General features: G+C 47.0%; 1 protein-coding gene across 6 annotated transcripts in view; it reads left to right on the top strand.

The window, feature by feature from the left end:
- The first annotated feature begins 1111 nt into the window (after positions 1–1111).
- YTHDC1 (YTH N6-methyladenosine RNA binding protein C1) overlaps positions 1112–17228 on the top strand; it is a 119663-nt gene continuing 103546 nt past the window's right edge. For 3 of the 6 annotated variants that reach the window (XM_077275927.1, XM_077275959.1, XM_077275969.1), the window contains exon 1: positions 1126–1482. In XM_077275927.1, the coding sequence (XP_077132042.1) occupies positions 1452–1482 (31 nt within the window). In that variant the 5' untranslated portion in view covers positions 1126–1451. Of the gene's footprint in view, positions 1483–17228 lie in introns of all 6 variants that reach the window. The other 3 variants (XM_077275944.1, XM_077275951.1, XM_077275937.1) reach the window with 2 other exon arrangements.

A 17228-nucleotide genomic window follows, 5' to 3' on the forward strand; every position in this document is an offset into this window, starting at 1 on the left:
GACATAGGCTACTTTCACACTAGCGTTAACTGCATTCCGTCACAATGCGTCGTTTTGCCGAAAAAACGCATCCTGCAAAAGTGTTTGCAGGATGCGTTTTTTCACCATTGATTAACATTAAGCGACGCATTGTGACGGATTGCCACACGTCGCACCCGTCGTGCGACGGATGCGTCGTGCAGTGGCGGACCGTCGGGAGCAAAAAACGTTGCTTGCAACGTTTTTTGCTCCGTCGTAAACGTCTTTTCCGACCGCGCAAGCGTAGCCGGAACTCCACCCCCACCTCCCCGCACCTCACAATGGGGCAGCGGATGCACTGGAAAAATGCATCCGCTGCCCCCGTTGTGCGGCGGAGACAACGCTAGCTTCGGGAACGTCGGCCCGTGAAAGTAGCCATAGACGGACATTGAAACGATTTTTGTCAACGCTGAAATGACGGTTCGCGGCGAATCCGTCGCGTCCGTCATTCCATAGAATGGCCGCCTATGGGCGACGGATCCGTCGCGACCGTCATTTCGGCGGATCCGTCGCCCCAATCCGCTTTTTCAATTGCGCATGCTCCAAAAAGTAGATACTTTTCCCAGACAACCCCCCAAGTAACGGATCCGTAAAAAAAACGGATCCGTTGGAACCGTTTTCTCAACAATTGTGACGGATCCGTCACTATGTCGGAAGTGACTGACGCCAAACAACTGAAGTGTGAAAGAAGCCTAGCTGGCTGGAAACAGCTAGTGTAATAGTAAAGGCTGCAGCCAGTCAGTTGCCACTGATTGGCTGCAGGGATCATCTGACACAACATCACCCTCTGGGAATAGTAGAACAGACATGGAACTATGCGGCTGCGGGAGGTGAGGCTACAGTGTGGTCTATGTGACCCTGAATTTGTGACGCTAGGGCTGTCCAATGGTCCACAGCCAGTTTAAAGGGATTTAGGAACATTTCCTTTAATAAATCAGTACGGTTTTGCCACCCAGTAGTTTGCTCTGCAGCGCAGTGAGGGCGGTAGCCATATTCAGTCAGAAGAAGCATCAACCCGGGTGCCCGCACACACACGCGCCAAAAGGCGGGGCGTGATGACGTCACACTTTAGGCAATGTTCCCGGTGTATGCTGGGAGGTGGGTGTTGTTGTCGCAGGAGGGTACAGCTCTGAGCCGCCATTTTGTGCGTAGAACGGAGTGAGGAGAAGAAAGACCCTGCTGGCCCGAGCTGTAGAGGCCGGCGCTGCACGTTGGAGGTTCCACAGGACCTGCTACGCCAAGGTTCTTTATCTCCCGCTGGTCCTTAGGACGGGTTGCTCCCCCACGGGATCTGCTTCGCCACGGCAGGAGAGCGGGGCGCCCGGCGGGGCGGGGGGGACACTGTGACATCCGCCAGCGGCCAAGACTCCAAAGAGGCCCACCACCGAGGCAGGCGGGGGCGGCTGCGGAGAAGGAGGAGATCCGGGCGAAGAATGGAGGCTGAGAGGGGAGAGCAGAGCAAAGGTGAGCGGTGCGGGCAGAGCCGGGCTCCATGGCTGGTGTGATGAGGCGCCCACGCTGCGGGTGTCTGGGGAGCTCGTGCGTCACCCATCACATATATATATATATATATATATATTATACTAGATGGTGTCCTGACTCTTAACGCATCAGGTATTCTAGACTATGCATGTTGCGCTTAGCACAGCCACATAGTATATAGCACAGCCCGCGTAGCGCAGCCCACGTAGCGCGTAGCGCAGCCCACGTAGCGCAGCCCACGTAGCGCAGCCCACGTAGCGCAGCGCAGCCCACGTAGCGCAGCCCGCGTAGCGCAGCCCGCGTAGCGCAGCCCGCGTAGCGCAGCCCACGTAGCGCAGCCCGCGTAGCGCAGCCCACGTAGCGCAGACCACGTAGCGCGTAGCACAGCCCACGTAGCGCGTAGCACAGCCCGCGTAGCACAGCTCACAGCGCGTAGCACAGCTCACATAGCGCGTAGCACAGCCCACGTAGCGTGTAGCAGTGTGTGCACCATATCCCTGTTTAACCCCTTCCTGACATCCGACGTACTATCCCGTCGAGGTGGGGTGGGCCCCCATGACCGCCGACGGGATAGTACGTCATAGCCGATCGGCCGCGCTCACGGGGGGAGCGCGGCCGATTGCGGCCGGGTGTCGGCTGCATATCGCAGCTGACATCCGGCACTATGTGCCAGGAGCGGTCACGGACCGCTCCCGGCACATTAACCCCCGGCACACCGCGATCAAACATGATCGCGATGTGCCGGCGGTGCAGGGAAGCATCGCGCAGGGAGGGGGCTCCCTGCGGGCTTCCCTGAGCCCCCCGCAGCAACGCGATGTGATCGCGTTGCTGCGAGGGTCTTACCTCCCTCCCTGCCTGCTCCAGACCCGGATCCAAGATGGCCGCGGATCCGGGTCCTGCAGGGAGGGAGGTGGCTTCACAGACGCCTGCTCAGAGCAGGCACTGTGAAGCAGCCTGCACCTCTCGCAGATCGGTGATCTGTCAGAGTGCTATGCAAACTGACAGATCACCGATCTGTATTGTCCCCCCCTGGGGCAAAGTAAAAAAGTAAAAAAAAAAATTTCCAAATGTGTAAAAAAAATTAAAAAAAATATTCCAAAATAATGAAAAAAAAAAAAAAAATATTATTCCCATAAATACATTTCTTTATCTAAATAAAAAAAAAAAACAATAAAAGTACACATGTTTAGTATCGCCGCGTCCGTAACGACCCCACCTATAAAACTGCCCCACTAGTTAACCCCTTCAGTAAACACCGTAAGAAAAAAAAAAAAAAACGAGGCAAAAAACAACGCTTTATTACCATACCGCCGAACAAAAAGTGGAATAACACGCGATCAAAAAGACATATATAAATAACCATGGTACCACTGAAAACGTCATCTTGTCCTGCAAAAAACAAGCCGCCACACAGCATCATCAGCAAAAAAATAAAAAAGTTATAGTCCTGAGAATAAAGCGATACCAAAATAATTATTTTTTCTATAAAATAGTTTTTATCGTATAAAAGCGCCAAAACATAAAAAAATGATATAAATGAGATATCGCTGTAATCGTACTGACCCGAAGAATAAAACTGCTTTATCAATTTTACCAAACGCGGAACGGTATAAACGCCTCTCCCAAAAGAAATTCAGGAATTGCTGGTTTTTGGTCATTCTGCCTCACAAAAATCGGAATAAAAAGCGATCAAAAACGGTCACGTGTCCGAAAATGTTACCAATAAAAACGTCAACTCGTCCCGCAAAAAACAAGACCTCACATGACTCTGTGGAGCAAAATGTGGAAAAATTATAGCTCTCAAAATGTGGAGACGCAAAAACTTTTTTGCTATAAAAAGCGTCGCTGGTTTCACACTTGCGTTTTTGTCTGCAGCGTTTTTTGCACAAAAAAACGCATGCGTTTTTTCCCTATATTTAACATTGAAAACGCATGCGTTTTTTTTGTACACGTTTGGTCGCGTTTTCAAACGCATGCGGTTTTTTTCTGCATGCGTTAATTTTCAGAAATACAACCTGCAGTATTTTCTTGCGTTTTTAAGCACATGCGTTTGTTTGCGTTAAAAACGCATGCATTTTTATCGAAAAAAAAACAGAAAACACACTGAAAAGCCACCCACCACTATCATTGTGATAAAGGGATCCAAACCCTAACTCTACCCCTAACCTCACCCCTAACCGTTTAATGAACATTTTCTGACAGTCATAGTGCCACGTATTTCAGTGCCACGTATTTCAGTGCCACGTATTTCAGTGCCACGTATTTCAGTGCCACGTATTTCAGTGCCACGTATTTCAGTGCCACGTATTTCAGTGCCACGTATTTCAGTGCCACGTATTTCAGTGCCACGTATTTCAGTGCCACGTATTTCAGTGCCACGTATTTCAGTGCCACGTATTTCAGTGCCACGTATTTCAGTGCCACGTATTTCAGTGCTACGTATTTCAGTGCCACGTATTTCAGTGCCATGTATTTCAGGGCAACGTATCACATATTTCAGTGCCACGTGTTTCAGTGCCACGTATTTCAGTGCCACGTATCACGTATTTCAGTGCCACATATTTTAGTACCACGTATTTCAGTTGCACGTGTTTCAGTGCCACGTGTTTCAGTGCCACGTGTTTCAGTGCCACGTATTTCAGTGCCACGTATTTCAGTGCCACGTATTTCAGTGCCATGTATCACGTATTTCAGTGCCACGTGTTTCAGTGCCACGTATTTAAGTGCCACGTATCACATATTTCAGTGCCACGTATTTCAGTGCCACGTATTTCAGTGCCACGTATTTCAGTGCCACGTATTTAAGTGCCACGTATCACATATTTCAGTGCCACGTATTTCAGTGCCACGTATTTCAGTGCCACGTATTTCAGTGCCATGTATCACGTATTTCAGTGCCACGTGTTTCAGTGCCACGTATTTAAGTGCCACGTATCACATATTTCAGTGCCACGTATTTCAGTGCCACGTATTTCAGTGCCACGTATTTCAGTGCCACGTATTTCAGTGCCACGTATTTCAGTGCCACGTATCACATATTTCAGTGCCACGTATTTCAGTGCCACGTATTTCAGTGCCACGTATTTCAGTGCCATGTATCACGTATTTCAGTGCCACGTGTTTCAGTGCCACGTATTTAAGTGCCACGTATCACATATTTCAGTGCCACGTATTTCAGTGCCACGTATTTCAGTGCCACGTATTTCAGTGCCACGTATTTCAGTGCCACGTATTTCAGTGCCACGTATTTCAGTGCCACGTATTTAAGTGCCACGTATCACATATTTCAGTGCCACGTATTTCAGTGCCACGTATTTCAGTGCCACGTATCACGTATTTCAGTGCCACGTGTTTCAGTGCCACGTGTTTCAGTGCCACGTGTTTCAGTGCCACGTATTTAAGTGCCACGTATCACATATTTCAGTGCCACGTATTTCAGTGCCACGTATTTCAGTGCCACGTATTTCAGTGCCACGTATTTCAGTGCCACGTATTTCAGTGCCACGTATTTCAGTGCCACGTATTTCAGTGCCACGTATTTCAGTGCCACGTATTTCAGTGCCACGTATTTCAGTGCCACGTATTTCAGTGCCACGTATTTCAGTGCCACGTATTTCAGTGCCACGTATTTCAGTGCCACGTATTTCAGTGCCACGTATTTCAGTGCCACGTATTTCAGTGCCACGTATTTCAGTGCCACGTATTTCAGTGCCACGTATTTCAGTGCCACGTATTTCAGTGCCACGTATTTCAGTGCCACGTATTTCAGTGCCACGTATTTCAGTGCCACGTATTTCAGTGCCACGTATTTCAGTGCCACGTATTTCAGTGCCACGTATTTCAGTGCCACGTATCACATATTTCAGTGCCACGTATTTCAGTGCCACGTATTTCAGTGCCACGTATTTCAGTGCCACGTATTTAAGTGCCACGTATTTAAGTGCCACGTATTTAAGTGCCACGTATTTAAGTGCCACGTATTTAAGTGCCACGTATTTAAGTGCCACGTATTTAAGTGCCACGTATTTAAGTGCCACGTATTTAAGTGCCACGTATTTAAGTGCCACGTATTTAAGTGCCACGTATTTAAGTGCCACGTATTTAAGTGCCACGTATTTCAGTGCCACGTATTTCAGTGCCACGTATTTCAGTGCCACGTATTTCAGTGCCACGTATTTCAGTGCCACGTATTTCAGTGCCACGTATTTCAGTGCCACGTATTTCAGTGCCACGTATTTCAGTGCCACGTATTTCAGTGCCACGTATTTCAGTGCCACGTATTTCAGTGCCACGTATTTCAGTGCCACGTATTTCAGTGCCACGTATTTCAGTGCCACGTATTTCAGTGCCACGTATTTCAGTGCCACGTATTTCAGTCACGTTTAGGGTTAGGGGTAGGGTTAGGGTTAGGGCTAGGGTTGGAGGTAAAGTTAGGGTTGGGGCTAAAGTTAGGGTTGGGGCTAAAGTTAGGGTTGGGGCTAAAGTTAGGGTTGGGGCTAAAGTTAGGGTTGGGGCTAAAGTTAGGGTTGGGGCTAAAGTTAGGGTTGGGGCTAAAGTTAGGGTTGGGGCTAAAGTTAGGGTTGGGGCTAAAGTTAGGGTTGGGGCTAAAGTTAGGGTTGGGGCTAAAGTTAGGGTTGGGGCTAAAGTTAGGGTTGGGGCTAAAGTTAGGGTTGGGGCTAAAGTTAGGGTTGGGGCTAAAGTTAAGGTTGGGGCTAAAGTTAGGGTTAGGGTTTGGATTACATTTACGTTTGGATTAGGGTTGGGATTAGAATTATGGGTGTGTCAGGGCTAGGGGTGTGGTTAGGGTTACCGTTGGGATTAGGGTTAGGGGTGTGTTTGGGTTAGGGTTTCAGGTAGAATTGGGGAGTTTCCACTGTCCAGGCACATCAGGGGCTCTCCAAGCGCGACATGGCGTCCAATCTCAATTCCAGCCAATTCTGCGTTGAAAAAGTAAAACAGTGCTCCTTCCCTTCCGAGCTCTCCCGTGCGCCCAAAAAGGGGTTTACCCCAACATATGTGTTATCAGCGTACTCGGGACAAATTGAACAACAACTTCTGGGGTCCAAGCTCTCTTGTTATCCTTAGGAAAATAAAAATTTGGGGGGCTAAAAATCATTTTTGTGGGAAAAAAAAGATGTTTTATTTTCACGGCTCTGCGTTATAAACTGTAGTGAAACACTTGGGGGTTCAAAGTTCTCACAACACATCTAGATAAGTTCCTTGGGAGGTCTAGTTTCCAATATGGGGTCACTTGTGGGGGGTTTGTACTGTTTGGGTACATCAGGGGCTCTGCAAATGCAACGTGACGCCTGCAGACCAATCCATTTAAGGCTGCATTCCAAATGGTGCTCCTTCCCTTCCGAGCTCTGTCATGCACCCAAACAGTGGTTCCCCCCCACATATGGGGTATCAGCGTACTCAGGACAAATTGGACAACAACTTTTGGGGTCCAATTTATCCTGTTACCCTTGTGAAAATACAAAACTGGGGGCTAAAAAATCATTTTTGTGAAAAAAAAAAAGAATTTTTATTTTCACGGATTTGCGCTATAAACTTTAGTGAAACACTTGGGGGTTCAAAGTTCTCAAAACACATCTAGATAAGTTCCTTGGGAGGTCTAGTTTCCAATATGGGGTCACTTGTGGGGGGTTTGTACTGTTTGGGTACATCAGGGGCTCTGCAAATGCAACGTGACGGCTGCTGACCAATCCATTTAAGTCTGCATTCCAAATGGCGCTCCTTCCCTTCCGAGCTCTGTCATGCGCCCAAACAGTGGTTCCCCCCCACATATGGGGTATCAGCGTACTCAGGACAAATTGGAAAACAAATTTTGGGGTCCAATTTATTCTGTTACCCTTGTAAAAATACAAAGCTGGGGGCTAAAAAAATCATTTTTGAGAAAAAAAAAAAAAAATTATTTTCACGGCTCTGCGTTATAATCTGTAGTGAAACACTTGGGGGTTCAAAGCTCTCAAAACACATCTAGATAAGTTCCTTAGGGGGTCTACTTTCCAAAATGGTGTCACTTGTAGGGAGTTTCAATGTTTAGGCACATCAGGGGCTCTCCAAACGCAACATGGCGTCCCATCTCAATTCCAGTCAATTTTGCATTGAAAAGTCAAATGGCGCTCCTTCCCTTCCAAGCTCTGCCATGCGCCAAAACAATGGTTTACACCCACATATGGGGTATCAGCGTACTCAGGACAAATTGCACAACATTTTTTGGGGTCCAATTTCTTCTCTTACCCTTGGGAAAATAAAAAATTGGGGGCGAAAAGATCATTTGTGTGAAAAAATATGATTTTTTATTTTTACGGCTCTGCATTATAAACTTCTGTGAAGCACTTGGTGGGTCAAAGTGCTCACCACACATCTAGATAAGTTCCTTAGGGGGTCTACTTTCCAAAATGGTGTCACTTGTAGGGAGTTTCAATGTTTAGGCACATCAGGAGCTCTCCAAACGCAACATGGCGTCCCATCTCAATTCCAGTCAATTTTGCATTGAAAAGTCAAATGGCGCTCCTTCCCTTCCAAGCTCTGCCATGCGCCCAAACAATGGTTTACACCCACATATGGGGTATCAGCGTACTCAGGACAAATTGCACAACATTTTTTGGGGTCCAATTTCTTCTCTTACCCTTGGGAAAATAAAAAATTGGGGGCGAAAAGATCATTTTTGTGAAAAAATATGATTTTTTATTTTTACGGCTCTGCATTATAAACTTCTGTGAAGCACTTGGTGGGTCAAAGTGCTCACCACACATCTAGATAAGTTCCTTAGGGGGTCTACTTTCCAAAATGGTGTCACTTGTAGGGAGTTTCAATGTTTAGGCACATCAGGGGCTCTCCAAACGCAACATGGCGTCCCATCTCAATTCCAGTCAATTTTGCATTGAAAAGTCAAATGGCGCTCCTTCCCTTCCAAGCTCTGCCATGCGCCAAAACAATGGTTTACACCCACATATGGGGTATCAGCGTACTCAGGACAAATTGCACAACATTTTTTGCGGTCCAATTTCTTCTCTTACCCTTGGGAAAATAAAAAATTGGGGGCGAAAAGATCATTTTTGTGAAAAAATATGATTTTTTATTTTTACGGCTCTGCATTATAAACTTCTGTGAAGCACTTGGTGGGTCAAAGTGCTCACCACACATCTAGATAAGTTCCTTAGGGGGTCTACTTTCCAAAATGGTGTCACTTGTAGGGAGTTTCAATGTTTAGGCACATCAGGGGCTCTCCAAACGCAACATGGCGTCCCATCTCAATTCCAGTCAATTTTGCATTGAAAAGTCAAATGGCGCTCCTTCCCTTCCAAGCTCTGCCATGCGCCCAAACAATGGTTTACCCCCACATATGGGGTATCAGCGTACTCAGGACAAATTATACAACAACTTTGGGGGTCCATTTTCTCCTGTTACCCTTGGTAAAATAAAACAAATTGGAGCTGAAATAAATTTTGTGTGAAAAAAAGTTAAATGTTCATTTTTATTTAAACATTCCAAAAATTCCTGTGAAACACCTGAAGGGTTAATAAACTTCTTGAATGTGGTTTTGAGCACCTTGAGGGGTGCAGTTTTTAGAATGGTGTCACACTTGGGTATTTTCTATCATAGACCCCTCAAAATGACTTCAAATGAGATGTGGTCCCTAAAAAAAAATGGTGTTGTAAAAATGAGAAATTGCTGGTCAACTTTTAACCCTTATAACTCCGTCACAAAAAAAAATTTTGGTTCCAAAATTGTACTGATGTAAAGTAGACATGTGGGAAATGTTACTTATTAAGTATTTTGCGTGACATATGTCTGTGATTTAAGGGCATAAAAATTCAAAGTTGGAAAATTGCAAAATTTTCATAATTTTCGCCAAATTTCCATTTTTTTCACAAATAAACGCAAGTTATATCGAATAAATTTTACCACTAACATGAAGTACAATATGTCACGAGAAAACAATGTCAGAATCGCCAAGATCCGTCAAAGCGTTCCAGAGTTATAGCCTCATAAAGGGACAGTGGTCAGAATTGTAAAAATTGGCCCGGTCATTAACGTGCAAACCACCCTTGGGGGTGAAGGGGTTAAAAAAAAAAAAGATACTTACGCACCCTCCGGCGTCCAGCGAAGCTGTGCTGATGCGTGCGATGCTGCCGCCAGCTTCCGTTCCCAGTGATGCATTGCAAAATTACCCAGATGACTTAGCGGTCTCGACCGCTAAGTCAGCTGGGTAATTTCGTAAAGCATCACTGGGAACGGAAGCTGGCGGCAGCATCGCGCGCATCGGTGGATGGCAGAAGGTGAGAATAGCACAATTTTTTATTTTTTTTTAAATTATTTTTAACATCTCTTTTTACTATTGATGCTGCATAGGCAGCATCAATAGTAAAAAGTTGGTCCGGGGTGGGGCGACACACTGGCGCTGACTGGAGGGGAGTAGGGAGGGGGTACTGACTGGAGGAGAGTAGGGAGGGGCCAATTCGCGGCTGGACTAAGCCTGTCGCTGACAGACTCTTGCATCTTTCATCCAGCCACTGACGTTTCTGGATTGACGTTTCTGCCGGCCGCGACCAATCAGCGATGTGGGGTTTCCGTTAGACAGACAAACAGACGGAAGTACCCCTTAGACGATTATATAGATAGATGGCTGGTGTAATGATGGCACCCTGCAGGTGTATGTGGAGGAGCTTGTGTCACCCGTCACATGGATATATTTAAAGGGAACCTGTCACCCCCCCAGGACCTATTAAGGTAAAATAGCCACCTTCAGCAGCACTAAAGCTGCATTCTGTGAAGGTGGCTCTTATGTTTATTATCCCTAGGAACGCTGAAATATTGACATTTATAAATTTCCCGCCATACCGCTATTGAGTCAGAGAGGTATATGTTCTCCCCCTGACTCGCCCGCCTCGCAGCCGTCCATCATCCCCTGTCTTACCTCCGGGCGCCGCCTCTTCTCTTAATCGTGACGTCACCGGCGCCTGCAATCAGTACTTGGGCATGCGCCTTGCGCGCACTGCCCTGGAATTAGATCAGGTGATGTAAGGATATTGCGCCTGCGTGTAGCGGAGGCCCCAGATCCCGCCCCGCTGTGTTATGATTCACACTTTAGGGGTGGGAATCTGGCGCCTGCGCAGTGGAGCGGGTCACTGTGCTCCTCGACAGAAGTGCCGAAATCTTGTGTGCCCTGCAGTGTGAATACATAATATCACACATCGGGCGCGGGATCTGGGGCCTCCACTACACGCAGGCGCGATCTACTTACATCACCTGATGTAAGTTCCGGGGCAGCACGCATGGCGCATTCCCGAGAACTGATTGCAGAGCGCAGGCGCCGGTGACGTCACGAGAAAGAGAGGAGGTGGCGCCCGGAGGCAAGACGAAGGATGATCAACGGCTGAGAGGCGGTTGAGTTGGGGAGAAAATATACCTCCCTGACTCAAGGTATGGTATGTGCCCATCTTCAAAACAGGAATTAAGATGGAGCCAGGAAATTACAGGCCAGTGAGCCTTCTATACCAGGAAAGATGGAGTGAGGGCCCTGCTCACAATCTTCTTGGTATCTATTTTGAACTGTGTTTTTGTTACGCTGTAATGTCTATTGTTTGTACAAATCCCCTTTGTAAAGCGCTGCGGAATCTGTTGGCGCTATGTAAATAAAATATTATTAAAGATATTTGAGCAAATTTTTAAACAGCATGTATGTAAATACTTAGTTAAGAATACAGTAATCAGAGCGATCATGGGTTTGTAGCAAACAAGTCATGCCAGACTAATCCACTTTCCTTCTATGATGGAATCACTGACTGGGTGGATCAGGGAAATGTAGTAGATATAGTATATCTCGACTTCAGCAAAGCATTTGATAAAGTATCTCATACTATCCTTATTGTAAAAAAAACAACTAAGTATGGGATTGACAAGGCTATGGTTAATGTGGATTCCACAAGGTTATGTCCTGAGGAAGAGGTCATTTGAATCTTTAAACGCGTTGAATTAAACCACTTTTGTTTATTTGAACACCTTGACTTTTTATCATTATCGGCAGCATGGACTAAATCCACAAAATCCTCTATTTTGCCAAGTAGACCTGTTTAGCAGAGATGAGGGCTGATTTGAATGCGACTGTTGCTTGCTTGAATGCAGTGAAGTCGTCTTTAGAATGCGTTTTCGTCCAACACTGCTCTGCAATTCTGGATACTTGCCAAAGCTTTTTAGTGATGTTACTGTGCCAGGATTGTCTATTGATTTGTTGCACTCTGCTATGCATGAGAAGCACGACCGAGTCAATAGCTGTTGCATTGTTGAAAGTAGTGGCAATGTCTGTGTTGTGGAGTGAGGATATGGATCGCAGTGGTAGAATAGATTTATTATTTTATCTACCCCGATATTTTCCTTCCCATAAACGGTTGTTTTATGTGTTACACTTTAAACACACATGTTGCTGCTTCTCCTTCAGCGACTCAATGAATAGGATCGGGGAAGGTTCGAAATGTCTGTGAATATAGGTCACTATATGTGATCACTTGCTTTGCTTCCTTATGCCACTGCTTTTGCTAAATGGATTGTAATAAAGTTTATTTTCACCCTAAATCTCAAGAGTGTGCGGTGAACCTGTTGATTCTCTATCAACAGGGGCTCTGCAGCCGTTACACTGGCACCTCAACTACCAGGACAGAGTGCAAGAGTGCACATTAATAATTGTACTTCTAGTGGTAGAATAGAGTCAGAGAGTGTGTGTGTGTGTGTCTAGATGTGCGAGGTTTCTGTGGAGGTGAGCTAGTTCTTGCATATGGGTGACAGGTGAGGAGGAGAGTGAAGAGAACATGAGTAGATGGTGGTCAGATAAATGGAGCTGGGAGCTTGTGAAGTTAGGGAGCAGAGTCGGGTGAAGACCAGGTGTAATGTATGTCTGTGTGGGTGGCTGAGGAGGACCACTGTGCAAGTCGAAAAGATGAAGTACATGTGGGGGTTGCCTGGTTGCTAGGGAATCCCCACATGTACTTATGCTGGCTAACAGATGTAAATCGCAAGAAAAACTAAAACTCCGAGCACTAAAAAATACTCAGAGGACCCCCGAGCATACTCGGGAAATCTTGAGTAACGAGTATATGCGCTCATCACTAGTTGGGAGCAATAGGAGGGGGAATTAATGGGAGGTACTGTATTTTCTGGCGTATAAGACTACTTTTTAACCCCTGAAAATCTTCTTAAAAGTCGGGGGTCGTCTTATACGCCGGGTGCCGTCTTGTACGCCGAGTGCAGACACCAATGTGTATATGGTGGGTGGGGGGGAGTGGTCCCGATGACGAAGAGGGGGCGTCTCACAGGAAAGTGTGAGTGGAGTATCCCCCATTACCTCATTGTAGCTGCAGCATGGGGTCTCTGTGCTGGGGAGAGGCGACAGCTGCTGCTCCTCTTTGTGCCGCATGGGTGCTGTGCTGTGGGGCGGTGGCCGCCGCCGCTCCCCAGCACCCCACACTGCAGCTACAATGAGGTAATGGGGGATACTCCACTCACACTTTCCTGTGAGATGCCCCCTCTTCGTCATCAGGACCACTCCCCCCCAAAAGGCACATTAGTCACCGGCCCTATAAGACGACATATGGCGTATAAGAAGACCCCCGACTCTTAAGAAGATTTTATATTTTAACTGGAAAAGTTGGGGGGTCGTCTTATACGCCCAGTCATCTTATATGCCGGAAAATACGGTACTTTCTGTGGGTATCCAGTGTTGGGAGATATGTCATCAGCAGTGAGGAGAGGCAGAGAGAGGGGAGAGCAGGTGGAAGGAGGGGAGTGGCCGGCTTGTTTTATGTTTTAGTCGCAGAGATCTGAGGTTGAGGAGCGGTTGGTAGAGGAGGTCAGGTGGGGAGGTAAGAGGGAAGGAGAGATTATTATTTGGTTATAGGTTGTCGGGGTTTGGGGATAGCGAAGGAATGTGAGGATTAGTGGAGCAACAACTGTGAAGGCGTATGAGCATGGCGAGAGTAAGTGTGGTGAAAAAGAAAAATTACATTTAGTAAAACGGTTATCTCTCTGTTACAGCTGTCTGCAAGTGTGACCTCTGTGCCATTCATTCCCTATGGGGCTGTTGAGCTGCTCTTGGCATTTTTTCCAGGAACCCTATAGGAAATGAATGGGGGGGGGGGAGCGATCAACCTGCTGTTCCCTTTTGCAACGCGGACAAAAATTCACGATGATGACTATCAGATGACCATCAATCAGATCACAGTAAGAGAAACAAAAAAACCGAGCGCACTACTATAATAAATAAATGAACCTCAACCGGGGTGCAAAAAGTGGCAATAATCAAGTAGCAAGAAAAAAGAAAAAGAAAGCCACTATACTATGCAAACCACGGACATATAAACAATAATGAAGCAAATGTAGAAACAAGAATTTATTGGCACACCACACAAAAAATATTAAAACATAATTAAAAACAATACACAAGAAAACTTGGTCCATATACAGATGGTAACATATAATATTTGGAGTATTTAAATAAACAAAAGCAAGCCTGCACAACAACACTGATATATACCTACCCCCTGGCTCATGGGACTAAAGGACAAAATGTGTATTTTATGGCCTTAGCACCTATAGATCGCCCCCAGCCATAAATACAATGGCGAGATATCCAACCGAGGCAGAGAATAGCCCTGACTGTAGCCCTCAATAATGAGCCACCTGGGCATAAACGGTGAAAAGTGCACCGCAAAGATGAATCACCGCACAAAATACGCAGTGTATAAGCAGATAAAATCACCCATGACTAAAGTAAGAGATATATAATATTACCCAGGGGAGTAGCCAGGGACACAGTCCCCGTGTGCACGCTAACACGGACCAAGCGACACGACCCAACGCGTATCGCCCTCCAAATAGGGCTTTCGTCGTAAATATTTTTCATATTTAGAGGACATGAATATATTGTACTCTCATGATTGCTAGATCATATAGTAGATGAAATTAAGGATTCCTGCTGGTTACAGCTTCATGCAAACTCTGGCAACATAAATATCCTTCTGTTCTCTTGGTATCTGTTCGACCTACCATTTTGCTTCAGTTCTGCCAGGTTTCTGTTGCCTTTCATAAGCAAGTGAGAAGTAAGCAAAAGAGAAACTCAAGCTGACTGACCCACTATAATTTACTGGGATATTAGGCTCTGCGAAACCGCAGGGTGTGCACATACCCTTACTCTCTGTAACTGCAGACTTAGGAATCCCCCCCACCCCACCCCCCCCAGTTCACTCACTGTAAGTGGGTGCGGCCTCGCGCCATACATTTGTATTGAGTAGGCTGCTCCACATCTAGAGACACAGCTATCCAGTGGTCGTGCCTACTAGACGGGCTCTGGCCAGGAATATGCATAATGCATACGTACCCGCTGGTCCTTGCTCAGAAACTAGCGAATCCTCTGCTTGGGGTGGGGGTGTGTTCATAAATCTGCAATCAGTGACCGCAGACTTGTCAGTTTAGACCTTATGAGGCTGGGTCTAAATAGATGCATATGTTTAATAATATACTATAACAATAAAGTGGTTTTACCATTCTAGTGGCTTGCCAGTGTAAAGGGTCATCAATGATAGGATTTCTTTCCACGTACTACAGTGACAACCAATATGGTTGGCATTCCAAAAATACAGATTACAACGAAATAAAACCGTTAAAATGCTGTAATGTCTCATTTAGTTGTGTTAATGTATTAGGAACAGTTGCACTTTTTTATGTGGTTAATATGAGAAAAGCAGGTCTGGTCCTCTGTATGTGATGAGTGGGAGCAGCGTTGTTTACCTCCTTTGTCATTGCTTTGTATGACACTGATAAAACTGAGGCATGTGCATTGTATGAGGTAAAGCTTGTGGTCTTAGTGACCCTTGTAGAGCTGTGGCTTTTGAGTGAATGTTGTATGGGCAGAGTTATATAATGTTAACTGATGGTGATAAAAGGAAACCAAATGTTGGTGTGCCTTAGGGTACCGTCTCACTATACGATTTACCAACGATCACGACCTGCGATACGACCTGGCCGTGATCGTTGGTAAGTCGTTGTGTGGTCGCTGGGGAGCTGTCACACAGACCGCTCTCCAGCGACCAACGATGCCGAGGTTCGCTGGTAACAGGGTAAACATCGGGTTACTAAGCGCAGGGCCGCGCTTAGTAACCCGATGTTTACCGTGGTTAACAGCGTAAAAGTAAAAAAAAACAAACCGTACATACTCACCATCTGATGTCCTTCAGGTCCCTTGCCGTCTGCTTCCCGCTCTGACTGAGTGCCGCCGTACAGTGAGAGCAGAGTGCAGCGGTGACGTCACCGCTGTGATCTGCTCTCACTTTCCGGCCGGCAGTCAGTCAGAGCGGGAAGCAGACGGCAAGGGACCTGAAGGACATCAGATGGTGAGTATGTACGGTTTGTTTTTTTTTACTTTTACGCTGGTAACCACGGTAAACATCGGGTTACTAAGCGCCGCCCTGCGCTTAGTAACCCGATGTTTACCCTGGTTACCAGCGAACGCATCGCTGGATCGCTGTCACACACAACGATCCAGCGATGACAGCGGGAGATCCAGCGATGAAAGAAAGTTTCAAACGATCTGCTACGACGTACGATTCTCAGCAGGGTCCCTGATCGCTGCTGCGTGTCAGACACTGCGAGATCGTAACTATATCGCTAGAACGTCACGAATCGTGCCGTCGTAGCGATGAAAATGCCACTGTGTGACGGTACCCTTAGGCTTCTTTCACACTTGCGGCAGTCGCTAAGCGTCGGCGCTACGTACTGACGGACGTTGTGAAAATTCGGCACAACGTGGGCAGCGGATGCAGTTTTTCAACGCATCCGCTGCCCATTCTAAAGTCCCGGGGAGGAGGGGGCAGAGTTCCGGCCGCGCATGCGCGGTAGGAAATGAAGGATGCGACGTACGAAAAAAACGTTCCCTTGAATGTTTTTTCGTGACAACGGTCCGCCAAAACACGATGCGTCCAGTGCACGACGGACGCGACTTATGGCCATACGTCGCGATCCGTCGGCAATTCAAGTCTATGGGGAAAAACGCATCCTGCGGGCACATTTGCAGGATGCGTTTTTTTCCCAAAACGACACATTGCGATGGAGGCCAAACGACGCAAGTGTGAAAGTAGCCTAACCTGGCACTCGGTAGTGCACATTAAAGGGAATCTGTCACCGCAAAAATCGTATGTGAGCTAAGGCCACCGGCATCAGGGGCTTATTCTGTAATGTTGTAGATAAGCCCCCGATGTAACCTGGAAGGTAAGGCTAGGGTCACATTGCATTATGTGACCGCGTTTAACGGACTACGTTACACCGCGGCATAACGCGGTGTAACGTAGTCCGTTAACGCCGCCATTGCCTGTAATGGCGAACGCATCCCTAGCGCACGCCCACATTGGGCGTGCGCTAGCGATGTGCCGTCATTTGAGTGACGCTAGCGCTCCTCGCTAGCGCTAACGCGATCCCATTTGGGACATTGCGTTAGCGCAGTTCGTAGCGCTATGCGCTAAACGGACTGCCCTAACGCAATGTGACCCTAGCCTAAGAAAAACAGGTTATATTATACTCACCCAGGGGCGGCCCCGCTGCGGTCCGGGTCCGATGGGCGTCGCGGTCCGGGTCCGGCGCCTCCTAGCTTCATACGATGACAACGTCCTCCTCTTGTCTTCCTGACGCGGCTCCTGCGCAGGCGTACTTTGTCTGCCCTGTTGAGGGCAGAG

Source organism: Ranitomeya variabilis, chromosome 1 (assembly GCF_051348905.1).
Source record: "Ranitomeya variabilis isolate aRanVar5 chromosome 1, aRanVar5.hap1, whole genome shotgun sequence".
NCBI classification, from domain to species: domain Eukaryota; kingdom Metazoa; phylum Chordata; class Amphibia; order Anura; family Dendrobatidae; genus Ranitomeya; species Ranitomeya variabilis.